This window comes from Littorina saxatilis, linkage group LG1, assembly GCF_037325665.1.
Source record: "Littorina saxatilis isolate snail1 linkage group LG1, US_GU_Lsax_2.0, whole genome shotgun sequence".
NCBI lineage: Eukaryota > Metazoa > Mollusca > Gastropoda > Littorinimorpha > Littorinidae > Littorina > Littorina saxatilis.
This window is the reverse complement of record NC_090245.1, coordinates 106,648,675-106,675,833: the sequence shown is the minus strand read 5'-3', so window position 1 is coordinate 106,675,833 and position 27,159 is coordinate 106,648,675. Positions and strand designations below refer to the sequence as shown.

General features: G+C 42.6%; 1 protein-coding gene across 1 annotated transcript in view; it reads left to right on the top strand.

The window, feature by feature from the left end:
* The window catches only part of LOC138949213 (uncharacterized), a 45,345-nt gene that overhangs the window by 5,981 nt on the left and 12,205 nt on the right, over positions 1–27,159 (top strand). Inside the window, exons 6-24 of the mRNA XM_070320988.1 lie at positions 304–424; positions 1,181–1,268; positions 2,145–2,233; positions 2,404–2,467; positions 4,206–4,297; positions 6,682–6,753; positions 8,418–8,533; positions 9,172–9,250; positions 14,416–14,502; positions 15,269–15,388; positions 16,351–16,413; positions 16,546–16,629; positions 16,933–16,971; positions 18,885–18,944; positions 19,578–19,631; positions 20,638–20,706; positions 21,538–21,618; positions 22,981–23,067; positions 26,638–26,707. Coding sequence (XP_070177089.1) covers positions 304–424; positions 1,181–1,268; positions 2,145–2,233; positions 2,404–2,467; positions 4,206–4,297; positions 6,682–6,753; positions 8,418–8,533; positions 9,172–9,250; positions 14,416–14,502; positions 15,269–15,388; positions 16,351–16,413; positions 16,546–16,629; positions 16,933–16,971; positions 18,885–18,944; positions 19,578–19,631; positions 20,638–20,706; positions 21,538–21,618; positions 22,981–23,067; positions 26,638–26,707 — 1,535 coding nt within the window. The remainder of the gene's footprint in view (positions 1–303; positions 425–1,180; positions 1,269–2,144; positions 2,234–2,403; positions 2,468–4,205; positions 4,298–6,681; positions 6,754–8,417; positions 8,534–9,171; positions 9,251–14,415; positions 14,503–15,268; positions 15,389–16,350; positions 16,414–16,545; positions 16,630–16,932; positions 16,972–18,884; positions 18,945–19,577; positions 19,632–20,637; positions 20,707–21,537; positions 21,619–22,980; positions 23,068–26,637; positions 26,708–27,159) is intronic.

Below are 27,159 nucleotides of genomic sequence, written 5' to 3'. Positions count from 1 at the left end.
CCCTGTATTCATGGTTTCAAGTCCAGCAAGAGTCAAATTGCTTATTGTGAAATACAGAATAAGAATGAAGCGGTGGTTATACAGCTGTATGAATCTTTACTAACCTAGTAAGCAAAGGTATTAACGTGTTTGATTACTTCCTAGTCAGTTAACGAGTGTGTGGAAAGTGACAGTCAAAAATGAAACAAGTAATCACAGTCGAAAGTTTTGCTTTAGTCACAGTCACTGAGTCATTGGTACAGTGTTCTATCAGAGTGAAGTTAGCTCATAAGATAAAAACAATTTTGTCTTGTGTTTATGTAGCTGAGCTGGGTGACTATGACCGTCATCAACATACTGTGGGCTACGTGTCAGAGTTCTGCTTCATTCCGAACCAGACAGAAGAACTGGAGCGTCGCGTTGCGGCCATACACAGCAGGTTGATGTAAGTGTGAAAGTGACCTGGGATTTAGCAATTTGAGGTTAAAAGATCAATTGTTGCAATGCATGGTTGTTCCTGGCTTGCATTTTAGATGGGGAAGGGGCGAGTGTGTGTGTGTGTGGATGGAACCACAATCTTAAGACTTCATTTTGTTTGTTTGCTTGCTTAACGCCCAGCCGACCACGAAGGGCCATATCAGGGCGGTGCTGCTTTGACATATAACGTGCGCCACACACAAGACAGAAGTCGCAGCACAGGCTTCATTCTCACCCAGTCACATTATTCTGACACCGGACCAACCAGTCCTAGCACTAACCCCATAATGCCAGACGCCAGGCGGAGCAGCCACTAGATTGCCAATTTTAAAGTCTTAGGTATGACCCGGCCGGGGTTCGAACCCACGACCTCCCGATCACGGGGCGGACGCCTTACCACTAGGCCAACCGTGCTGGTTCAAGACTTCATGACTTTTGAATGATAATTTGTTTTTATAAATGAATGGAAAAAATCAACGGCCCGGCCCAACCCATTTTTCTGACGCTGCAGACATTCTCTATTGGCCATTATGTTGCTTTTTTCTAAATAAACTTTTTTTTTAAATGTATTCTTGTGCGAAATAGCCTAAATGTGGATATTTTAGACAATGCTACACTGAAACGCCATTAGCTAAGCTGAAAGTTCCCCAACAAATTGAATTTCTACACTTGAGGTTTCACAAGGGTTGGCAGGTCTGGGCATTGATGTTTTTTGTGTATCCAGAGGGCTGGTTCCAGTGAAGGCAGAGTACCGCTACCTGGAAAAGGTGAAGTGGTTAGACATGTATGGTGTGGATCTGCATCCTGTTCTGGTAAGTTTGTGTGTGTGTGTGTGTGTCTGTGTGTGTGTGTGTGTGTGTGTCTGTGTGTGTGTCTGTGTGTGTGTCTGTGTGTCTGTGTGTGTGTGTGTCTGTGTGTGTACCTCACTATGCATTTGATATCTCCAGGTAGTTCAGTCTTTGTGACATGTTTGTGTAACTCTTTCCTTCCTTCAAAAGTATGTTTGGGGCGGGGATATAGCTCAGTCGGTAGCGCGCTGGATTTGTATCCAGTTGGCCGCTGTCAGCGTGAGTTCGTCCCCACGTTCGGCGAGAGATTTATTTCTCAGAGTCAACTTTGTGTGCAGACTCTCCTCGGTGTCCGAACACTCCCGTGTGTACACGCAAGCACAAGACCAAGTGCGCACGAAAAAGATCCTGTAATCCATGTCAGAGTTCGGTGGGTTATAGAAACACGAAAATACCCAGCATGCTTCCCCCGAAAGCGGCGTATGGCTGCCTAAATGGCGGGGTAAAAATGGTCATACACGTAAAATTCCACTCGTGCAAAAAATACACGAAGTGTACGTGGGAGTTTCAGCCCACGAACGCAGAAGAAGAAGAAGAAGAAAAGTATGTTTTAAGTGTACTGTTCAGTGCACTCGTGCGAGGAGTGGGTGTCTAGAAGGAGCGAACAAGAAGAAGAAAGAAGAAGAAGTGTACTGTTCAGTAACAACTAATGTTTGTTAAATGAGTGCTTCATTGTTGATTCTATCTTTTAAGTTTATTTGTAATATTGTTTGCTTGTGAGTTGAGCTAACCAAATAGAAGCTTATAATCACTGACATTTGAAGATGATCACCGTGTTTTTGTTCAGGTATGTCACTCCAATGTCAAATCTTTTTGTAAACAAGATGTTGTTTTTTCCAGGGTGAAGGAAATGTGGAATACTTCCTGGGCCTGACACCCACTGGCATTGTGGTCTACAAGAACAAGAACAAAGTTGGCAACTACTTCTGGTGAGTTTAACAATTTTGTTCTCTTACCCTTTCATTGTTAACTAGTTTTATGTACTTACAAAAATGCATTTGGGTATCACTTGAACCGGTGTTCAGTGAAAATCTGTGTAAAATCTTAATTTTTTTTCGCTGCATATGACCCAGCATAATTTATTTTGTTGAAATTTCAGGCCAAGGATCAACAAGGTCACCTTCAAGGGCAAGTTTTTCATCGTAAAGGTGAAGGACAAAAATGTAAGTCATGAAGTGCAAATGTATTCTGTTTACTATCAGGACTTTGAATTTAGTTTTGTGTTTGTGACTCGCAGGGATGTTGTTTGGTGAGATATTCCTTTTCTTCTTCTGCGTTCGTGGGCTGAAACTCCCACGTACACTCATGTTTTTTGCACGAATGGAATTTTACGTGTATGACCGTTTTTTTACCCCGCCATTTAGGCAGCCATACGCCTTTTTCGGAGGAAGCATGCTGGGTATTTTTGTGTTTCTATAACCCACCGAACTCTGACATGGATTACAGGATCTTTTTCGTGCGCACTTGGTCTTGTGCTTGCGTGTACACACGGGGGTGTTCGGACACCGAGGAGAGTCTGCACACAAAGTTGACTCTGAGAAATAAATCTCTCGCCGAACGTGGGGACGAACTCACGCTGACAGCGGCCAACTGGATACAAATCCAGCGCGCTACCGACTGAGCTACATCCTTGCCCAGATAGATATTCCTTTTGACATTGATCAAATTCTTCATACTTCATGGGGGACATCTTTTAATTTTTGTTTTATAGCAATTGATTTATAGTTGCATTTGGAGATACAACCAAGGAGTTGAAAAAAAATATGTAGGCATATCTCTGTTAATCTTTTGAAGTAAGGCATGGTGGCGTGTTCACAAAAAGACATTTAATCTGCATCTTGCTTTGTTTGTGTTGTTGTGCGAGTAATATTTTGGCTCATGTTGTCTTTGTCTTGCGAGAATTAGTTACATCCTTTATTCACAGACCTTGTGCAGGCTATTGATTCAAATTGATGCTTGTTATTTTTCTGTGATAAAAAAGATAGAGAAGGGAGTCGGAGGGGGGGGGGGGGGAGGGGGGAGGGGGGGGAGCAAGACCAAGGGAACAAAGGAGGGACCTGTGGTTAGTTTTTTGGGTAGGAAACAGCTGTAAAAGATCAAACTGGATTTTGGAGGATGGGCAGAGCAATAAAGCTGGATAGGGGTGGGGTGGGATTGTGGTAGGACTTTGATGGGGTGGGGTGGGATTGGTGTAGGACTTTGGTGGGGTGGGGTGGGATTGTGGTAGGACTTTGGTGGGGTGGGGTGGGATTGTGGTAGGACTTTGGTGGGGTGGGGTGGGATTGTGGTAGGACTGTGGTGGGGTGGGGTGGGATTGGTGTAGGACTTTGGTGGGGTGGGGTGGGATTGGTGTAAGACTTTGGTGGGGTGGGGTGGGATTGGTGTAGGACTTTGGTGGGGTGGGGTGGGATTGTGGTAGGACTTTGGTGGGGTGGGGTACGACTTTGGTGGGGTGGGGTGGGATGGGGGTAAAGAGGGGAGCAGGAATGTGGATGAGCATGAGCCTGCATCTGAACCAGTGCTTGCTTAAATTAGTTAGTGAAATGTTTGAAAATTATAAAATAAAAAATAAACCAACAACAACAGCAAGAGACATAATGATTAGCATCTTGTCTGTTTTGGGTTTGGGTGGTTGCTTGTCTTTAATATTGTCCCCATCTGTGCTTTCCCATTTAATTATGAATGATGGTTCCTTTCTTGACAGTTTACTTATCGAGACTGCTGCAGTTTCTGAATTGTTTTGTGCATTTCTGAACTTCCAACCAGCATGAAGCCTGTTTTTGTTGTGCTTGAAGCTCTGCATAACTGCACCAATCTGTGATTTTTATATTTGCTTGAATGACTCGTAAATGATGGCTTGTGTTTGGTTTTGTGATGATTGCTGTTGTTTTTTGTTTAAAGAATGAAGAGCATGTGTACGCCTTTGAGCTGCCGAGAAAGACGGCCACCAAACACTTGTGGAAATGTTGTGTGGAGCACCATGCCTTCTTTAGGTATTAAGACGAGCTCATTTCTTTGTTTCGTTTTTGTCGTGTCTAATGTCTTGCCTTGTTTTATTTGCAGATAAGCTTGTTTCTGAGTTTTGTTTTGTATTGTTTTTGATGTTAGATTTTTTGTCTGTTCGTTTGTCTGTTTCTTTATTTTTTAATACATGTCCTGATGTGTTTTTTCATGTTTTCACATGGATTTGTCTTCATATTCTGTCTAACGTGTTTGTGTGCTGCTCTGGACAGACATATAAAAAGAATGTATTTAATTTACTGAAACATTTATACTCACAACATTTTAGATCATGGTTTCCTCATGCATGCTTTGTTATGTTTGAGAGGTTGTGATGAACTGAAACCAGTTATCTTGTTGATTTTGATCTAACATGTTAACCACAACATTTATTTAACTTTTCTGGCACATGTAGTTAGACAAAATTGTTATTTGATTTTTGTAGCATTACCATCTGCCTGAATTCTATATTCAGTTGCTTTATATAGTTCATATATATCAGCAAGTGTAGAGTCTGTACATACATACATGTATCCACATTTTTGGTGATGGGATTTGCACATGTAACAGTAATATTTCTTGATACAGTGGAACCCCCCTTTAAATACACACTATGAATGTTATATGAAGTCTTATATCGCGCGCATCTCCAGACTCGGACTCAAGGCGCAGGGATCTATTTATGCCGTGTGAGATGGAATTTTTACACAATACATCACGCATTCACATCGACCAGCAGATCGCAGCCATTTCGGCGCATATCCTACTTTTCACAGCCTATTATTCCAAGTCACACGGGTATTTTGGTGGACATTTTTTTTATCTATGCCTATACAATTTTGCCAGAAAAGACCCTTTTGTCAATCGTGGGATCTTTAACGTGCACACCCCAATTTAAGACTTCCTTCCTTTTAAGACCTTGCTTTTTCAGACTTTCTGTTCATAACCTGTGTACATTTACCTCCTTTTTAAGACCTGATTTTCTCAGATTTGTGAAGGTCTTAAAAGGGTGGTTCCACTGTATCCTTTTAGTTTGATGTAGTGTGTACGCAGACTATGCTATTAATTTCTAGAATCATCTTTGATCATGTACGTTACATGTGCAATATTATTTATCCTTACCATCAAGTTACCAAACACCCCCCGCGGGTTAGGGGGAAGAATTTACCCAATGCTCCCCAGCATGTCGTAAGAGGCGACTAACGGATTCTGTTTCTCCTTTTACCCTTGTTAAGTGTTTCTTGTATAGAATATAGTCAATGTTTGAAAAGATTTTAGTCAAGCAGTATGTAAGAAATGTTAACAGTTAAGTCCTTTGTACTGGAAACTTGCATTCTCCCAGTAAGGTAATATATTGTACTACGTTGCAAGCCCCTGGAGCAATTTTTTGATTAGTGCTTTTGTGACCAAGAAACAATTAACAAGTGGCTCTATCCCATCTCCCCCCCTTTCCCCGTCGCGATATAACCTTCGTGGTTGAAAACGACGTTAAACACCAAATAAAGAAAGAAAGAAAGTTACCAAACATACTTTTCAACTGATTCTATTTCAGTAAATTTTGATGGCAGCTGAGTAATTAAAAAGGCCAAAAAAAAGCAAGCAAGACAAGGCAGACAGACAGAAAATTGAATTACATGAGGAATAACAAAATGAAAAATAAGTTTCAAAATTAATGTTACACTATGTTCATGAATAGCTTCGGCTGTATTATATCTCCTTCAAAACGTAATGTAACTTTTTGCACAGCTCATATCTAATCATTTCATATAGTTCTGTCTCACTGCTGTATTCTCAGCTTTTGACAAAATGTTTTTTCTGCAACGTTTGGGTATTATATGCAACTCTGTATACCACACCTTATACTAGAAAATTAAAAACTGGGTTAATTTCCCCTCTCCTTTAGTTTCATTTTATGTGCAACATGTGTGCAGATTTTTAGTAAAAGGTAAACTCAGTTGAAGTTTTTAACTCCATCTTTACTTTCCCCCACATTTTCTTTCCAGTCTTTGAAAAAAAAAAGGATTACAAATCAAGACGATTATAATAATTAACAAAATTAATTGTGTAATCAGGTTTGGCTTGATTTAAATGTTAAATTAAAACGTTGAGCTCTCATCAAAGGTTCCCGTCACTGAAATTCTGTTGTGCTTATTGTATATAATTTAGTAATGTTAATGACCTGGCGGTCATGGTTGTAGTTTTGAATAGATCCTGCATGTTGAAATCATCGGTGAGGTAGCAGTGGGGTGTGTAACACTTTCATAACTGACAGTGACACTGTGTGTTTTTCATTGAAGTTTTAGCATCCGTACCATATACTCACGGTTGTACATACTGATGACCTTCACCTTTCACCCTAACTCGCTCATCTCATCAGACTAAACCGGACTCAGGAGCAATTGGCTAGGGAGAAGCGAGTGTTACGTTCAGTGTCCACTAACCGACGAAGGTGAGGTCTCTACTCTGGGGTGATGTTGGATAGAGAGATGCAGTGACTGATGACTGTTTCGCAAGACATTGTGTCTGGTTTCAATCAAAGTCCCATTCCGGAGAGTCCTGTTCAGGTTATTGTTTTTTGATGTGGACTACTTGGCGAAACATGTCTCTTAAGTACATGTAATACATTGTTCAGAACTTCAAGGATAATTTAGGTTAACAAAATGTAGGAGTTTGAAGTTGAACTTATTTTTTGTAGAAATTAAAGAGCAACTTGACTTAGATGTACAGTAACAACAAAGTTTCCTTTGCTGCGGACTTTGGACCAAGGAACTCTATTTTCTGTTTCTGTTATCGTTAGGCTTTTGTTATTGGACGCATGCTGATGGTGCACGGCAAAGCCAGCGCTGAAAGTCCACGAAATGGGGCACTGGCCTTTGGCTAGTACTTCTCATAATTTACTAGCCAGAGAGCACATTTTTGTATTTTTACTCGCCAAACCAACCATTTGGTTCAGCAACTTTATTCGCATTTGGCGAGTAGATTTACATTTCTACTCACCATTTACATGTTTCTACTCACCACTTGCAGGCCTGGAAGCACTTGTTATTGTGAGGATTTTGAAGGTTCAAAATGTTTAGTACATTTCTGGATTTGAGATACATCTGTATTGAACATTACAGTAAAATCAAATTAACTTTACTCCAAATCTGTTTACCGTTTCCTGTTTAAGACAGGCAAGAAAATGAAGGCACGTGTACAGTGCTATAAGGATTCAGTCACTGCATCTCCAAGGTTCAGGAAAATCTCCACTTCTAATGCTACACTTGTACTAGCTGGACTTTTTAAATTTAGTTTTATAGGCAGGCCTAGTTTTTCAAGGGTTTTGAGTATCACATATTTCATTAATAGATGTCTAAGGCATCAGTACCTGAACAGTTACATTTGAGAGAAAAAACACAGATGATAAGGCAATTATTTATCATGCATAGTCAAAAATGGGTCTGCCTATGAAACTTTAGTGAATTGGTCCACCTAAGTCAAGTGTGCTTTAAATTGAAGTTTGATGACAAATTAACCATTTATACTCATTTTAACTCATGGGTGTAAGTTTTTTCTCCAGTGGCACATCTGGTTTGTGTAATAAAAATTGTTTTCATTGTGTCACTTCGTTGCTAGTGTTCCTGTGTATCTCACCCTGTTCTGCCAGCATACATTTATGCGTTTTTTGTTTCTTTTAAAAACATAAGATAAATCTCTTTTTTTGGTCTATCTTTTGTGTATCTGTTCCTTCTCTGCTAGAACAGTGATATGTATATATATATATATATGCTTTAATCATATTATTCTTTCCTCTTCAGTCTCTCTCTGAAAGAAAAACAATAATCAACAATGTTTATGTGCCAACGGACATTAATTTTTTTACTTGTTTATACCTGTTCACCTCGGTGCAGTTCCCTCGTCTCAAGAATGACAATTTTTAAAGGAGAACATTCTGAAAAAGATTTTTTAGTGTCATAAAGATTCTTTCTGCATCAAGTCCTTGTGTTCGTGGAAGACGGATGGTGGTGTCTTTTTTTGGTTGTTTTGTCATGTCCGATTATTCTTTGATTCCTTTCTCTTGAACTTTAATCTATCTAAATATCTCATCTGCACTATCTACCTTCATCTTTTTAGCGGTCGTTCAGAGCGCCAAGCAGTGAGTGACGGTTTGTCCAGACATTCAGCGAACGTTGTGCGACTTCCAAGCAGACGACAGCCTCGTCGCATCAATTCAGATTCCAGGCTTAATGGTGAACTCTTCTGTTTCTGTGATGTACTCACTGGCAGTGTTATTTTTATCGCTTCTACCTTTGCACTACTTTATCTCCCTATCATTTCATTTTCAAAAAACAGAAAACAATGGGGTTTTTATTTAAATCCAAAATGTCCAGTTTTAAAAGTATTTGATCAAAAGGTCATCCACATTATACAAATCTTTCGTGCTCAATGTTTTTAAGGTTAAACCATTTGTTTATGAACAGTAACTTCTAATGAAGCGTTTGTGAAGTTAGAAATACTTGTACATGACCAGACAAGTACTACATACGTACATTCATCCGACAGTGTGCGATAACACGCTCATGATCCTATTTGACTATATTCTCATGGACAGGATTCCATCTATACTGTCTATGGATTTCCATATCAAGGTTTTTGTTGTTGATCTTTTGTTCTTTTTTGTTATACCTGATCAAGATCTGATCCGTATTTCCCTCTCTTATTCAGTATTGCTGCAAATGAGGGCTCCCACTCACATATTCTGTTACTTTCATTACAGCACGAGGGAGAGTTCTAAAATGAATTGGGCAGTGTTTTTATAAGTGTGTTTACAAATTACAGTCAAATTTGAATTTTGATATTCTTTTGTTCTCTTTTTTTTTTTTTACAGCTGATGAGAACTACAACAGTCAGTACAATCACGACACAGGCATGGTGACTATGATGATGAGACCTGAACCAGTGAGAGCGTGAGTACACTGAGTAATTACCATGGGTGGGAGTTCTTCCGTCTGATTAAATAACATATTCTTACTCCGAATCACATTAGCATTGAGTCACTTGAGATGCTTATCACTGAAAAACGCTTACCCGGCTAAAATTTTTAAAGGGAAGCAACCCCATCACCAAAACGAAAGTGAAAGTAGCTTTGGTAATGGGCCAGCACACTGGGAGTTACCTCCCATACAGGTGTGTGCCACGCCACTTCCTCTAGGAACACGTGCCTATTTTCATACGTCTTTTTCACCTCGGAGAGGACGGTTCACTTTTAGAACGCTCTGTGGCTGACCTTGCGTGTTTGAGTGACACCCGCCGGCCACATTACCCAGCTTTTCTGCTCGCCTTGCCTACAGTTTGGTGAGCTCGTTCCCGTTTGTTGTTGGTGTTTGCGCTGTTTACGTTACTGTACGTCGTCCGTTTTTTGCGGTCTTGTGTGTCAGTGACTTGCGTTTTTTCGCCATTTTGTTGTCGTGAGTTAGTTTCTAACTTGTGTGACTTTGTTGTAGCTCTGCGTGCCCCTTGTTTGTGTTGGGCAAGCGGAGCTATTGTATTCTGTTGACGCGAGAGTGTGTGTGTTTACTGAGTTTACTGTCTTTCAGACTTACGTTTCAGTAAATTTTTCGCGTTGTTTACGTGTTTTTGACAACATGTCCGATTCAGACAAGCGCCGTGGTAAAGCGGACCCCAAGGGGAAAATTAAATCTAAGTCTTCCTCTTCTAAGGCCGTTTTGCTCGTTACAGACCAAGAACGTAACACTTTGTTGTCTGTACCTATTTCGGCGCCTAGCGCTGTTACTACTTCTGTTGCGGCGTCTAGCGCTGCTGTTTCGTCTGCTTCAGCTTCTACAACGGCGACCTCGTCCTCGTTGTTAGCACCGGATCAGGGCGTGTTGATTTCTTCTTTGTTTAAGATGTTGGTTCCGGAAATCCGCAGCCTGGTGCAGGCAGAATTCCAGCGTTCCGTCGCCAGCAGTTTGGCGTTTCCGGCATCTGGCAGTGACGTCCGGGCATTGGCTTCCGTGTCTTTGCCTTCCACTTCCGCTTTGGTTCAGCGTCCTCCCTCTTCAGCTTCTGCTTCCGCCGGAGGCTTGACTGGTAGGCAGAGCTGGTCCGATAGCCCTCGTGAGGCGACTGGACGTTCTCTCTCGGGAGACAGCTCTTTCGCATCGGGTCACGACCGATACCATGCTGATCTTTCATTTCCGGCGATAACCTTCGAGGCCCCGGACTTGTTCGAACAGCGGCGGCAGTCGGTTTCGGCTGCCGCATTTCCGGCACTCGCCGGAAGTGATGATCCATCCGGGCAGGCACGCTACGGCGGCTGTGATGTGATGGAGTATTCACTGACTTCCGGTCCTTCTGGATCGCGAAGTCAACCAGTGCAGCCTCCACTTCCGCATTGCGCGGTTCCGTTGGCTGCACTTCCGGTTTCGGCCGTTCACGCCTCTTCCTCTTCTGGTGGTTCCTTCCGGATACCAGAGGTTGGTTTTCGGCGTGTGCCTTCCGGCCTTTTGAGGCCTAGGCTTGAGCAGTCATCACTCCACTCGGATGGGGGAGTGACGTCAGCTCATTCAGCTCCGGGTTTTGCGGATGGTCGTCCTGCCTACCCTTTACTTTCACAAGGTTTTGGGATGCAGGATGGTGTTCGTGCACAGGCGTTTCCGGCTTCCGGTTGGCCAGTGCATGCTTCCGCTTCCGGAACTGGGGACTTCGGTCATGGTTCCACGTGTGACTACTCTGATGCTCCATCAGTGGTCAGCGAGGAGTCTCGGGGCGTGTTTCCGTCGAAGCTCAAGGCTGTCCTTGGCATTGCGGCGGAAGTAGCGTCTCGGTATTTCCCCGAAGGGGTGGCGGCCGCGGACTCTTCCGCTCCGGTCGTTCCTTCGGCCATGGCGGACTTCCGGCCGGCACAGGAAGAGGTTTCTTCCTTCCGGTTCGCCGAGTCTCCATCAGTGGCTTACCAACTTTCGCATTCGCTGGTTAGTCCAGCACATGCGGGGAGTGGTATTCGGCCAGGGCCTGTTCCGTTACTGCTTCCTTTTGGTCCAGTTCCGGAATCAGCTCAGCAGTGGGTGGCGTCGGCTTCTCAAGCCTCTTCCTTTGTGCCTACGGGCAATAGGAAGCTCAGCGTGCCCACTCACAACCAGAGTTGGCTGGCGTCTTTTGCACTCCCTAGGGCTACTCTTCCGGTACCCCGGGAGCTGCTGCCTCTGCTGGCTAAACCGATCAAGCGTGATTCGGTCCTGCCGGTTTCTGAGGCTTCCCTCCTCTCTGCTGAGGAGGTTGGACGTCGGCAAATCGAACTGTCCTCCATCGCGGAGACTCTTGTTCGGACTTTGTCTCGGGCATTGACCGATTCGCTGGTTCCTTTCACTCTCAGTGAGGAACAAAATGCGGATGATGTCTCTTCGCTTTTGACCGCCTTGGCCAAGGTCAACGAGGAACAAATGCGCCTTTCCTCCCTTCAGTACACCCAAGCGGTTCTCTGTAGGAGGGATCTCTTCCTCTCGCAGTCCCACTTCACGGAGCTGGCTACTAGGGAGACCTTGAGAGTCTCCCCGGTCTCAGAGGCATCTCTCTTCTGTTCGCTGGCAATGGATGCCAGACAGAAGGAGATTCAGTCTAACAAGGACAGTCAGTTCTTAGACTTTACTCTGCAGGGGGCGAGACAGTCTAAGCTTTCTAAGCAAAAGCAGGCTCAGACATCGTCAAACCCCAAGCCAGCTCAGAAGCGGGAAGAAGAGGACGGCATTGGGGAGGGGGCGTGGCGGCTCTGTGAGTAAGCCACACCCCCAATGAAGCGCTCCCGATCTCACCCCCCTCCCGCCTTCCACCTTGGTGATGGCGGGAGGCCCCTCCCGGGCACTTTCTCATTGGATGTCGGTAGTAGACAGCCAATGGATTGTGGGAGTAGTGAGATCGGGTTTCCGCCTGCTCTGGCGGGAGGAAAAGGCGCCTCTTACCAGGCTGCCGCCGCGGTTCAAGCCCCCCTTCTCGCAGGAAGCACGTTCCGTTCTGCAGTCGGAAATTGCCTCCCTGGAGCAGAAGGGCGCGGTGGAGAGAGTTCGGGTTCTCAGCTCCCTGGGATTTTACGGGCGTCTCTTCGCCGTTCCCAGAGTGTCAGGAGGATGGCGTCCCGTGTTGGATTTATCTCTCCTCAACACTTTCTTGAGGGAGATAAAATTCAAGATGGAGACGCCAGCCTCTGTTCGAGACTCTCTCCGCCCAGGAGACTGGGTGACCTTGATCGATCTCACGGACGCATATTTTCACATTCTTATGCATCCGGCCGACCGGAAATGGCTTCGTTTCCGGTGGGGAGATCAGATCTACCAGTTTCGCGCACTCCCTTTCGGGCTGTCCCTCGCACTATGGATTTTCACCATGGTGGTGCGACAGGTCTGTGCACTGGTGAGGTCCCAGGGTATCCGACTGCGGGCTTATCTGGACGACTGGCTCATCATGAACCAGTCCCAGGGCGGCTGCTCGCAGGATACCCTGACGGTTCTTCGAGAATCCAACTTGTTGGACTTCTCGATCAACCGTGCAAAGTTGGGGCGGACCCCGTCACAGACATTCACTTATTTGGGGATGTCTTTCGACACGGTCGCTTGGACTGTCCGGCCTTCTCAGGGCTCGACGGGGTAGCGAGGTCCACGCCCTGTCGGGTCGGCCTGGGGTTATCTCCTATGAGCCGGACGGTTCCGCCTTTTTGCGTTTCCGGCCTGATTTCCTGGCCAAGAATCAGTCTCCAGGGTAGGCCTCTCCGCTGGTTAGAGTCAGGGCTCTAACTAGCGCGTTGGCCTCGGATGATCCTGATTCGGTCAATTGCCCTGTCAGGGCCCTTCGTCTGTTCTTAGCCCGAACTCAGCCGATTCGGTCTAGTTCTCAGAAGTTGTTGTTTATCTCTCTCCTTACTAGGCGCGAGAAAGACTTGTCGAAGGTAACGTTGGCCCGGTGGGTGTCCTCGCTCATCAAGCAAGCTTATGAGTGGAGTCGCACAAAGAGAGGGGGGTCATGCCCTCCTTGCCACTTGACTCGGCCCGAGCCCATGAGACGGGGGCGTGGGCATCCTCTCTGGCAGTTCTGCGCTCCAGACGTCTAGAGGAGGTGCTGACTACTGCGTTTTGGCGTTCCGAAGATTTATTTATGAACTTTTATCTTCGGGACGTCTCGGCTCTTCGACAGGATGGCTTCAGAAGCCTTCCAGCGCTCATAGCAGCAGGCCAGTTCCTGTCCAGAACTTGATGGTGAGTTTCTAGCCCACCGCCTTGTTGATGTTATCTGCTAATGTGATTCGGAGTAAGAATATGTTATTTAATGGAAAATTTCCTAGATAAATTTTCATTTAATTAATATACTTACCCGAATCACATACTGTATTCCCTCCCGCCTGCCCCGCTTATGATGTTAAGGTTTTTTAACGTCGTATGAGAGTGGGCACGTGTTCCTAGAGGAAGTGGCGTGGCACACACCTGTATGGGAGGTAACTCCCAGTGTGCTGGCCCATTACCAAAGCTACTTTCACTTTCGTTTTGGTGATGGGGTTGCTTCCCTTTAAAGATTTTAGCCGGGTAAGCGTTTTTCAGTGATAAGCATCTCAGGTGACTCAATGCTAATGTGATTCGGGTAAGTATATTAATTAAATGAAAATTTATCTCGGAAATTTTCCATTTTCATCCGAGGGAGAATTTGGCAACTTTTTTATTTTAATTTTATTTTGTACTGGCAGCCGTTGTATACAGACTTTGACCTCGGGTCATTGACCTAGTTTTCACAATTATGTGCCAAGGTTATAGCAGTATCAAAGAGGAGGGGGTGGGGAAGAGGGAGGGGTGTGTGTGATCAAGAGGGCATGCATTCATGAGACATAGCAATATCCTGTTACACACACAAAGCAAGTGTCTGCACACCAACACAGACTTGTACGCACACAAATAAATATATCAGGCACAGATAACATAGCAGAAGGTTCTATTGTATTGGTAACTGCTTTAAAACATAGATGTCAACCACTTCTTTATATACCCTACTTGCATGGATTCAGTGCAATCGGACCTATTTACTGTATTCTTTGAGAGATATGTATTCTTTCTGGAAGCATGTTGTGAATAGTTTTCCTTACATTTTACAGGCCTCGCCATCGTTCTTTGCCGGAACTTCAAGGCCATGAGTCACCGCGAAGCACCAAGTCAGCCCCATGGGAAACCAACTTTGACTAGTACGTATTGGGCGGGGATGTAGCTCAGTCAGGGCGGGGATGTAGCTCAGTCAGCAGCGCGCTGGATTTGTATCCAGTTGGCCGCTGTCAGCGTGACTTCGTCCCCACGTTCGGCGAGAGATTTATTTCTCAGAGTCAACTTTGTGTGCAGACTCTCCTCGGTGTCCGAACACCCCCGTGTGTACACGCAAGCACAAGACCAAGTGCGCACGAAAAAGATCCTGTAATCCATGTCAGAGTTCGGTGGGTTATAGAAACACGAAAATACCCAGCATGCTTCCTCTGAAAGCGGCGTATGGCTGCCTAAATGGCGGGGTAAAAACGGTCATACACGTAAAAGCCATGGGAGTTTCAGCCCACGAACAAACAAACTAGTACGTATTGGGGTTTGAAGGGGAAGAAATCAGATCGAAGATTGAAACATTTTGTACAGAAAAGGATTTCAAAAGCGTAGGTCCTGGACAATCAGCCAGACTGTTTGCATATCATATGTCCTGAGCATTTTATCCAACATTATGTAGCACAAAGTCCAGACTTATAAACCAATTTTTGTGATAAATGATGTACAATCATTATAAGTGAAGTAAATATAAAACTCTGATGTTTGTTGCGACTTGTAGTTTTACTGTTAATGTCTTTCTTCAGACACTGCTCTCTACAAATGCACAGCTCTTAATAACCCCTTTTTTCTTAGTTCGCTTCCACTTTCAAGTCTCTCAACAACAACACATTTGATGGATTTATGAGTTTCCGCATTTTATTTCAGTGGCCTGTACACGCATGGAAGAGAATCTCCACAGTCAGAACGCAGCAATAAGATGAGGGAGCAGAGAAGTCGTGTCATGTCAAACAGTGACAGCGAGAGTGGTGTCAGCCAACGAAGAAAGTAAGATCACTGTCTGCTTTGGGCGGGGATGTAGCTCAGTCGGTAGCGCGCTGGATTTGTATCCAGTTGGCCGCTGTCAGCGTGAGTTCGTCCCCACGTTCGGCGAGAGATTTATTTCTCAGAGTCAACTTTGTGTGCAGACTCTCCTCGGTGTCCGAACACCCCCCGTGTGTACACGCAAGCACAAGACCAAGTGTGCACGAAAAAGATCCTGTAATCCATGTCAGAGTTCGGTGGGTTATAGAAACACGAAAATACCCAGCATGCTTCCTCCGAAAGCGGCGTATGGCTGCCTAAATGGCGGGGTAAAAACGGTCATACACGTAAAAGCCGTGGGAGTTTCAGCCCATGAACAAACAAACAAACAAACTGTCTGCTTTTATTGTATGTTGATCAGGTGCATCAGGGCTTGAAATCCTTCTCCTCTTGGAGGATTTACTCCCACGAAGGCCAATTTGACTCCTCCTGAAAACTTGTTTTCCTTTTCCTGACATGCTGGAAGCCTGAATGTTACCCATGTCTCTCTTTCTCTCAAACTTATGCCCAGGATGCACCAGATTGCATAGATTTGGTTCTAATTGCTAACAACTTTCCCCAGGGGTAGGGCTTCCGACCGCCCTAGAGGGGAATCTCTGCCCCATTTTGATTGTCTTCACACCAAAACTTTGTCCTCTTTCATCTTGCACCATTAAAGCCTTGGTGCAACCAAGAAGGGAAATAGAACAGTGCTTTGGCCATACTGTTGTAAAGAAAATGTTCTGTGTATATTTCTGAAAAGTTGGTTGTCAGAAGCTGAATATTCTGTGACAGAAATTATCATGCTTTCATTGACATTTAATGTTTTCAGGGTTTTGTTGATGTTGATGGTGCTAATCTTGTTGTTTTTATGAGTTTATTACCTGATGTGGTAAATCGGGAGTTGAATCCATACCAAAATTGATTTATTTTGTTGACTGTTGCAGGTATTTTCCAAACCGCAGAGGTTCAGACAACGACAGTGACGTTTCTGTGACTCGAAGGCGAAGGTAGGTTGAGTTTTTTCAAAGTTGATTTTTTCCCTGTTGACCAGAAAAACGATTTTAAACGTTGAAGAATTTTTCTCCTCTTGTGAATTGTTAATCAACGGGCTAAATGAACATAATTGTGTGTATTTGCAGGCGAGACATTGACAGTGACAGCGCTTCAGATGTGTCGTCACGGTACCCAGCTAGTCATGGGAACAAGTCATCAGCCTTTCCTCTGTAAGTTGTTTTATCATTGTCTTCAAATGGCTGTACATGATGTGTGTTGTTTCACAGTGGTACAGTGTGTGTGAGTGTGTGTGTGTGTGTGTGTGTTTAGCATAGCATAGTTTACTGTGGTTCGCGCTATATAAGCTGTCATTATCATTATTATCATTATTAAATGGCAGGGCTAGTTTTGATGCCAGCATCATTGAATCGATGTAAGTTCCATCTTAAAAAAGAAAATGCATGAGACTGAAGAATATAGCTTCACATGAGTGTTCTGGAGTTTTATTCACACTGTGGTTTATTCTTTTTCAGACTATATCCATTCCATGACAAAGAAAATCGGCCAAATGGGTGAGTTTGCTCTTTGATTCTGTTGTCATACTTATAGGCAATTATATAGCTATTCTGATGGACACGTGGGGGAATTCGGGGGCTGTGATTGGATGGTCTCTTCCGATCATCAAAGCATAATGCTACGGAAGTCAGCCATTTTTGCCAATATCCAAAAGCATATTGGCAATAACCAAGACGCATGGTTCCGGTTTACCCATCTGTACCACACGATGTTTCAATCGACAACAGCATACACTGACAACTTGAAATTCTTCTCTGGAATTGTTTGTTTGTTTGTTCGTTCATGGGGTGAAACTCCCACAGCTTTTACGTGTATGACCGTTTTTACACCGCCATTTAGGCAGCCATACGCCGCTTTCGGAGGAAGCATGCTGGGTATTTTCGTGTTTCTATAACCCACCGAACTCTGACATGGATTACAGGATCTTTTTCGTGCGCACTTGGCCTTGTGCTTGCGTGTACACACGGGGGTGTTCGGACACCGAGGAGAGTGCACACAAAGTTGACTCTGAGAAATAAATCTCTCGCCGAACGTGGGGACGAACTCGCGCTGACAGCGGCCAACTCGATACAAATCCAGCGCGCTACCGACTGAGCTACATCCCCGCCCTTCTCTGGAATGTTTTTCAGCTTTACAAATGTCGATAGCATACCCTTTTCTGCTAACTTCCCGATGAAACAGGACTAAACCAATTATTTTCTGTCCCTAAACACCACAAAATGCCCAAAGTCGAAAGATGTAGTACAAACAGGGGAGTAAAACGGAACAGCCGTTTTTGTGTGCCTGTGTGAGCTTAGTTGCCGACTGACACAAACTTTTGCATTCGGCTTTTCTTATCTCGTAACTCCACACTAAATCCAGGTTTCCCAATTGCTTCGTTCCCGGCCGATTTATGTGGAGCACGTGATGCGCACAAAAAATATTGGCGGTCTAGAAGTGTCGTCTGCGCAATGATCGCGGCGGCTTTCTTGACCGCCAAGGACGTTGTGAGACGTCATTCGTTAGACCTCAATACCCCACTTCCCCTCTGAAGTATTAATGTACAACCCATGGCACTAACATTCATGTAGTCGTTTATAACTGAGGTTGAAAAATTCGCTTCATGACGAGACAAGTATAAATGCCATTCACCCAAACTGAAAACTTCGCTGCCGTCTGCTCGCGTTGTACGGATTAGCTGTTCTCTTCTCCTCCCCTTGTTGCATCCTAGTTCTTCAGTTGTTTCTAGTTTTTCGTTGATGTTGTGTTTTGGTCTTCTTCATAAGTAGTCTTGTTCAAAATTAAAAAAACTCAAACTTCTTTTTGTTGTATACGAATGAACTAATAAAAAGCAGTTTAACAGCTGTGTTGTCAAATCGAGTTTTTTTCCAAAGTCAGTGTGGCGCCTGCGCAAAACTAATGCGCATAAGAAACGGCGTCTGCTATCAAAACCTGAGATCAACGCATCGACGCAAAAACTGTTTGGAACAACAAATCAAGGTCAGAACAGCTATATAATCGCTATTGTATTTTCAGCGTAGCAATAGGGTCCGATATTTAGACTCGAACAAGTATAATGCGACTCGTCTTCGACTCGTCGGCATTATACTTGTCTCGTCTAAATATCGGACCCTATTGCTATGCTGAAAACACAATAGCTGTTAATATACCCTGTATAATAAGATGTATAATGTCTTGTGATTTGTGTCAGATTGGACGGAGTAGGACATTCCAAAATGTGAAAGAACATCAAGGGCTTGTACACATGCATAAATGTGTGCACTTCTGCACATGCACAAATGTTGCGAAGGTTGTTGATCATTTTGGTCGGTTCGGTCATCTTGCACCTTCCTCATCAAATAACAGTTGATTCAATATGAAAGTTATAACTGGATGATAAAACTCACCTTTCTTTACTTTTTCGTTACAGGTCCATACCTTCTTTGCATTCAGCCCCTGCCGGTGAAGCTAAACAGAGGCGCCGCAGAAGGTACACCGTAGTTTTGAAGAGTGTTGCCCTGTACACATTGTCAACTTGTCCTGCACTGAAACGAGGCCCGGTAGCACAGTTGGTAGAGCACTGGACTTGTGATTGGAAGGTCGCAGGTTCGAATTCGGGCCGGGACGGACATGCGTCAACTATATGTGCAGACCTAGAGACGGAAGCCATGTCCTACCCCCGTGTCACCACAATGTCACGTAAAAGATCTCAGTCATTGTGCCATAAGTGCAGATGGCTGATACCACCTGAACACGCATACACTTGTGTATCTCGTCAAAAGCCGTGAGGGCGTAAAACTCGAATCATATAACCCATATCTTGTCCTTAAGATGCGAAATATTTAGCCTGTAGGACATAAAGCATTCTCCCTTTCCCCTGAAATGATCTCTGTCATATTCTGGGAAGGCGCAATATATTTCAAGAGGGGCATTATTTATGTATGTTGATGTTTATGATAATATCTCCTGCATTAAAACAAGCTCAGTCACAATCTAGGAAGACACGCAAAATAAAATTGATTACTTGTGCACAGCGTAGAAGTTGTAAAGTGATTGGTTGTTCATAACATCTGAGGTTCACTGTTTGTGTGGAAATTTGAATTTCTTATTCTTGTTTCAACAGAAGAAGCAAATCTCCAGGCAAGCATCCACCAAATGAATTGAAGAGCTACATTGAGTGAGTTGGACTTTTGTTTTGTTTTGTGGAACTTGTCTCTGACTGGGATGTTTTTTTGCAGGATTTTTTTCTCTCAAACCAAGCAAATACAAAAGTTCTATGTTAAAAAGTTTTCTGTAGCATGCAGATTTTTTTTTTAAACATCTTTGTATTTATCAGTGTAAAATATGATGGATTGCGTTTACAAGACACTGGTACCTGTTAAATACAGGAGCATTGATATTCAATCAATCAATATGAGGTTTATATCGCGCGTATTCCGTGGGTACAGTTCTAAGCGCAGGGATTTATTTTTTGAATTTTTTTTTTTTACAGGATATTAACGGTGAACAGATTGAGACTTCGCTATCACTTTCAAGTTTGGACCTTTTTTGTGTGTCCGTGCATGTGTTCCACTAATTGAAGAGGAACATGATTCATAGTGACATCTGTGGTGACCTATTTTTGGCTCACGTAAGTGTAGCCTATGCGATCGTAACTTTGTCTGTCTGTGCGTGCGTGCGTGCGTATGTGCGTGCGTGCGTGTGTATGTCTGTGGTAGAAACTCTAACATTTGAAGATGTCACATTACATTGACGTCACATTATGACGTAAGAGGGTTAGACGTCACGCGAAGGAAGTACTGAAAGTCTCGGTCATTATTATTTTGAGCGGGCCGAGACTAGTTGGCAGTCGTGTCCCTGTAAGTAGGCTACATGCAGACAGACAGATCTAGATCTAGTGTCTCGCTTTCTTGCACAGTTTCACCTATGCTCTTTCTGTGTGTGTGTGTGTGTGTGTGTGTGTATGTGTGATGGAGTGATTGAGTTTGTGTTACTGTTTGTCGATTTCTTACGTGAGCCTTGATGGCTTCGCCTCTTGTTATTTTGAAGCTACTATGCATTTATGTCTTTTGCTGTTCTTTTAAACTTTCATTCGAGCAGCTTCACATGTGAATTACTGTTCTTTGTTTTCTTTTGAATAGATTGTCTTTTTATTGCTGGTTTGATTTTCTCTTATTCCTTAGCTTTGATCTGAGGGACACGAATGGCATGTCCACAGAAGAGCTGAAAGAGATTCCATTCGTCAATGTTCAGTGAGTCTCGGTTTGTTGTTGTTATTTGCTATTCCTGTAAACTTTGTGTGAGTGTGTGTGTGTGTACGTGTGTGTATCTGTGTTCCTGTGCGTTTGATTATTATTGATTTAAAAACTTGATTTGTATAAATGAATAATCTGGCTTCACAAATGTAAAGTTGACATTACGATTTGTATTTTGCCGTGTGCATAAAGTCATCTAGTCATCGGAAGTGTGTGTGTGCCTTGGCGCAAGTATGTGTGTGCAAGTGTATGTGTGCGCGTGTGTTGACTGCTTTATTATTATTATTATTGTGATCATTTTTATGCGCCTAATCTAGATATAGCCCTAGGCGCTTACATATTAATTTCTGCCGTTTGAAATGGAATTTTTTACAGACAGACAAACAAACAGACATTTTTTACACACAATATATAACGCATTCACATCGGCCAGTAAAGCTCAGTAGCCTATTAGGCGAGCATTCACCTTTCACGGCCTTTATTCCAAGTCAAACGGGTATTTGGTGGACATTTTTATCTATGCCTATACAATTTTGCCAGGAAAGACCCTTTTGTGGGATCTTTAACGTGCACACCCCAATGTAGTGTACACGAAGGGACCTCGGTTTTTCGTCTCATCCGAAAGACTAGCACTTGAACCCACCACCTAGGTTAGGAAAGGGGGGGAGAAAATTGCGGCCTGACCCAGGGTCGAACACGCAACCTCTCGCTTCCGAGCGCAAGTGCGTTACCACTCGGCCACCACTCGGCCACCACTCGGCCACCACTCGGCCACCACTCGGCCACCCAGTCCACGGTTGTGTAATAACTAAAACATGAATTTGGCAGAACAAAAGCCAGCCTGTTCAAGCTGAAGTACTCGCCCAAACTGCGACAGAAAGTAAAGGCAGCCAAGCAGAAAAGTCTGGGGTAAGTTTGATTTTTTATTGTTGTCCATCCATGAGTCTCTCAGGGAATACTTCTTCCTGAAAACAGTGTTTCTTTTCTGTAAAACTTACCTTTTTTTTTCTTCTGGTTTGAGGTTTTGGATATGCTATTTATAACATTTTATATATTTAAAAAAAAGAAAGAAGCAAAAGTGCATTTTTCTGTCTCTATAACTTCATTGCTTCAAGCCACAGACATTTTGTACTTTTCTATGGATTAACAGCTATAAAAATGAAGCTTTATTACGCAAATGAAGAAAGAAAACTGGAAAAAGAGAAACGGAGACTACAACCCACAGGAAGACCCCATCAACAAACTAGACCGGAGAAGCCAAACCACCATTTTCCGTCTAAGGACAGGGCACTGTGGACTGAAGAAACACCTCAAGAGACTGGGCCTTGCGGATGACGCACACTGTGAATGTGGCTCGGAAGAGCAAACTCCGGAGCACATTCTCCAGAACTGCCCCCATCTAGAGACAATACGCCAGAAGTTTTGGCAAGAAGAGACCAGTGTTGGAGCCAAACTCTGGGGTCCTGCCGACGAACTGCGGACTTCCTGGCAGCCACTGGTCTGAGGATTTAGCACGGCCATCAACATCGAACGCAGAAGAAGAAGAAGAAATTACGCAAATACTTACAAAGAAAAGAGAAGAGAGTGCATGTATGTGCAAAGTGTTAACCACTGCAAAGTGTTAACCACTGCAAAGTGTTAACCACTGCAAAGTGTTAACCACTGCAAAGTGTTAACCACTGCAAAGTGTTAACCACTGCAAAGTATGGGCAGTTTGTAGTTAACACTTTTTTGTGCGTTGGCAACAACGAAAGTTTGTTTCATAAGAACGAAGCAAATAAGTTAATAACATTTGCATACAGTTTGACTTGAAGTCATGGACACAGTAAAGGCTAATCAAACATGTTCCTGTTCATGTGGTAATTTTTGTCCGTATGATTAATTGTTTTATGTAGGTTGTACATTTAATTGTTTTATTTTGTATATGTTCTTTTGTAAAGGGCCTAGAGCCATAGGTTAGGCACTTAACCTTTAGGCTGGTTGTCGCAACATATGTCGCGCTACTTTACGTATACTGTCACCTGGTTGTCACGACATATGTCGCGCTACTGGCTCAGTCTGTTTGGTCGGTTCCGAATACCTCCCATGGATGCGAAACCCAATATGACCGTTTTTCATTATTTTTCTCTCTGTTAATTCACCAGTGGCTAAGTAACATGCGTTACAGAATTGCACCAGTGTAAGGGTTAAAAATTTCCAGTTATTATTATTATTATTCACTGACAGCAAGAAAAATGATAATGTGTTGCACCTCAGAGTTACACTTTTCAGCCATCTGGATCAGAACCGAAACCAGGTGATGAAACGGCAGACGTCAGCTCCAGCGCAGGATGAAGTCGACAGGGATATGTCTGTTCAGTGAGTAGACTGCAAGATTTTACTAAAAGATTATATTATCAAATCATGATTTTAATAATGATTTTTCTTGGATTTTCTTCCTTTGGGCAGGGTTCGTACAGGTCATGGAAAACCTGGAAAGTCATGGAATTTGATTTTTAATTTTCCAGGCCTGGAAAGTCATGGAATTTCAATTCAAGTCATGGAAAGTCATGGAATTTAACAAAAATAAGAAAGAAAGAAAAATTAACCTTTAGCACGCCAGCGGCGATTTTCGTTGCCCAGCCATTTCCCCCCGTTTGCCAGCCAGCAGCGATTTGCGTCACCAGCACAAGGCTTGTTCGTATGACCAATATCTGGTTCGTATTTGCATACGAGAATAACGGTATTTTTAACGGCACTTGAGCCAAAGCGAGGCTCACTTCCTTCCGTTATCTCGTCGTGTCGTCTGCGCTGCATTTGAGTCGGTTTCGTCGAAGTTTTCTGCTTTTGTTTTTGCATTGATAAAGTACTTTAGCGCTTAAGTTTTTTTTTTACTCTCCCTCTCTTTCTCAAGTCTTCTCTTTAGTTACAGTATACATCTCTCTCTCTCTCTCTCTTTCTCTCTCTCTCTCTCTTTCTCTCTCTTTCTCTCTTTCTCTCTTTTTCTCTCTTTCTCTCTTTTTCTCTCTCTCTTTTTCTCTCTCTCTCTCTCTCTCTCTCTCTCTCTCTCTCTCTCTCTCTCTCTCTCTCTCTCCAATTACAAGATGCTATTGGCCATCGTGATTTCTTAAAATCAGTTGGTCCTTTCACCTATATTTCCTTCCAAGAAAACTCTCCCTACTATTCCCTGCAGTTTTCCAATTCTTTTCTTGTTGTCTTATTTCTACCTGACTGGATCCATCACCTTTATTTCACTTACCAAAAGTCTTCTTTTCCACATCCTTATTTCTCTGCACCCCGCATGTCGTATGAGGCGACTAACGGATTCTGTTTCTCCTTTAACCCTTGTTAAGTGGTTCTTGTATAGAATATAGTCAATGTTTGTAAAGATTTTAGTCAAGCAGTATGTAAGAAATGTTTAGTCCTTTGTACTGGAAACTTGCATTCTCCCAGTAAGGTCATATATTGTACTACGTTGCAAGCCCCTGGAGCAATTTTTTGATTAGTGCTTTTGTGAACAAGAAACACTTAACAAGTGGCTCTATCCCATCTCCCCCCTTTCCCCTATCCCATCTCTCCCCTTTCCCTAGTCGCGATATAACCTTCGTGGTTGAAAACGACGTTAAACACCAAATAAAGAAAAAAAGAAAATCAGTTGGCAAGGAAGCGGAGTATAGAGAACAGAGAAATAAAGTAAACTCACTTAAACGAACAAAAAAGATCAAGTACTTTCATGACCTAGCGTCATCAAAGCAAAATTCAAAGAATATATGGAAAGCAATAAATGAACTTACAAATAAAACGATTGCCAGTCATTCAAGTTGTGTAAAGGACACATCCCCTGATGATTTAAACACGCATTTTTCTAAAATAGCTGAAAAAGTTATTACAAATGACAAATCCAATTTGAACAATTTGAAAGTGTTAGAAGAATATTGTGAGTCGAAACAAGTTTCAAGTCAAGCGAATATTCCACTACTTACAGTACCTGAAGTTTTTTACGCTCTTACACACCTTAAGCAAACAGGCTCCCGGGGAATCGACGGCCTCGATGGTAGGATTCTTAAATTGTCAGCCCCTGTAATTTCTGAAACACTCACTTACCTTTATAATCTTTGTTTAGACAAAAATTATTTCCCAGTCGCCCTGAAACAGGCTAAAGTCATTCCTCTGTTTAAATCAGGTGACAAAAAAGACCCATCAAACTATAGGCCAATTTCAATATTGCCTGTTCTATCAATACCACTTGAAAAACACATTAACAAACATTCTAACGCATTTTAACCAAAACAATTTACTTCACCCTAAACAATCGGGTTTTAGAGCTAACCATTCCTGCCATACTGCCTTAGTTTCTCTTGTTGATCAATGGCTGGAGAAAATAAACGACAATGAATTCTGTGGTACCATTTTTGTTGATTTTGCTAAAGCCTTTGACGTTATTGGTCACACGTTATTACTGAGAAAATTCGCATTGTATGGCGTCGGAATCGAAACTGTCAAACTTATTAGTTCATTTCTCATCGGCAGACAACAAACTGTACTAACAAACTCCTCAGCGTCGAGCATGCAAGAAGTAAAATACGGTGTACCACAAGGATCGGTTTTAGGACCCCTCCTCTTCTCTATATACATTAATGACCTCCCCCTACATATTCAAAATGTATGTGAACTTTTTGCAGATGACACCACAATTCACTCCAGCAACACAAATTTAACTCGCTTATCAGAATCAATTCAAAGGAGTTTAAACCCGTTGACAGAGTGGACTGAACTAAACCATATGTCTCTTAACCCAAAGAAAACCAAATATATGGTCATAACAACAAGACAAAAACGCCAGAATATTTGTTCAGCTGGTCCTGCTTTAATGATAGATGGTGAAATAGTGGGAAAAGTCTACCATCACAAACTGCTGGGTGTTAATATTGATAACAACTTGTCTTGGTCAACCCACATAGAGCAACTTAGTAAAGTGGTGTCAAAGAAAGTGTATCTCTTATCTACAATTAAACACTTCCTGAACTGCCACACCAGAAAGTTATTCTTCATTGCTCATATTCAATCTGTTATTGATTACGCATCCACTCTATGGGACTCAGCAAGTGAAAATTCCTTAAAACCACTTAGCAGATTACATAAAAGAGCGCTAAAAGTAGTATTACTAAAGCACACTACCTTCACAGAGTTAGACTACATACATTTAGGGATCTTACCTCTAAAGTCAAGACTGCTTTTTAACAAAGGAATCTTTATGCATAAAATTATATCCGAAACTCTACCCCAAACCATTTGTTCAAAGTTCTCTTTGAAGAATTCACACCACCTTATGAAATTGAACACTCCTCTTCCTAGTATAGACTTATTTAAGTCTAGTCTAGTTTATTCCGGTGGCTGTCTCTGGAACGCTCTTCCGATTGCCTTACGGGAAGCTACCAGCACAGATTCTTTCAAAAACAAATATATATCCCATTTAATGAAAATAGTATATTCTTGATTGTTATGTCCTTTGGGACACAGTCACTCACTTTTGATTTATTGTTTTGTTTATGAAATTATGATGTTCTGCATAATATCCATTGTCTTGCAGAGTTGATGTACTATTGCATAATATTCTGACTCTAATTGACTTGCAAATTTTTGCTTTGCACCTTGTCATGAACATTTATAAACTACAATGTTTCATATAATGCGCTTATGTACATAAACTTATACTGTTTCACTAATTATGTATGTATGTAGTAGTAGTTATTATAGTAGATTTAGTCCCTCTTTAGGGCGAGGGCCAGATGCAAAAAAGTATACCAATGCTTATATACATTGTTAGCATCTTGTGTATTTTGCAATTTTTGCATTTTTTTTTATTACAATTGGACCCTCCTTTTAAAAACCCCAAATTTAAGACTCCCTCCTTTTTAAGATGTCAATCACTCAATGTTTACGTTTCAGCTCTCAGCCGATCATGAGAAAAGGAGAGGAAGATGTAGACTCATCAGCAGGGTACAACCAAAGAGAGGCAGTGAGATTGTATTCATTCCTATCCTGTTGAATCTTCATGTAGTAACTATTATACCTGTCGTTTTCCAAGCTTCCTAGTTATCTGTGCTAGGACATGCAATGACTTCTTATTTATTAGCAGAATGTATGGGCAAATTATATTTAGTTTGACCATGATCAAATATGGATTTTTTGTTGGTAATCTGCTGACTTTTCTCAGTGTGTGATCGAGTGTGTGTGTGTGTGTGTGGAAAGGTTCATTTTTATTAACCATGTGCGTTTTCTTTTAGTGCTAGTGAATTTTTTTATATTGATTAATGCTGATGTGTTTTATTCATTAGTAAATCTGTACCATTTGTAATCATTATATTTTTTCTGTATACTATTGGTTTGTTGCTGGATCTTTCTTTTTCTTACACAAAAAGTCAGCATCTTGGGTTTTTTTTCTTTCTGGTGGTGTGGCTGTATGGTACA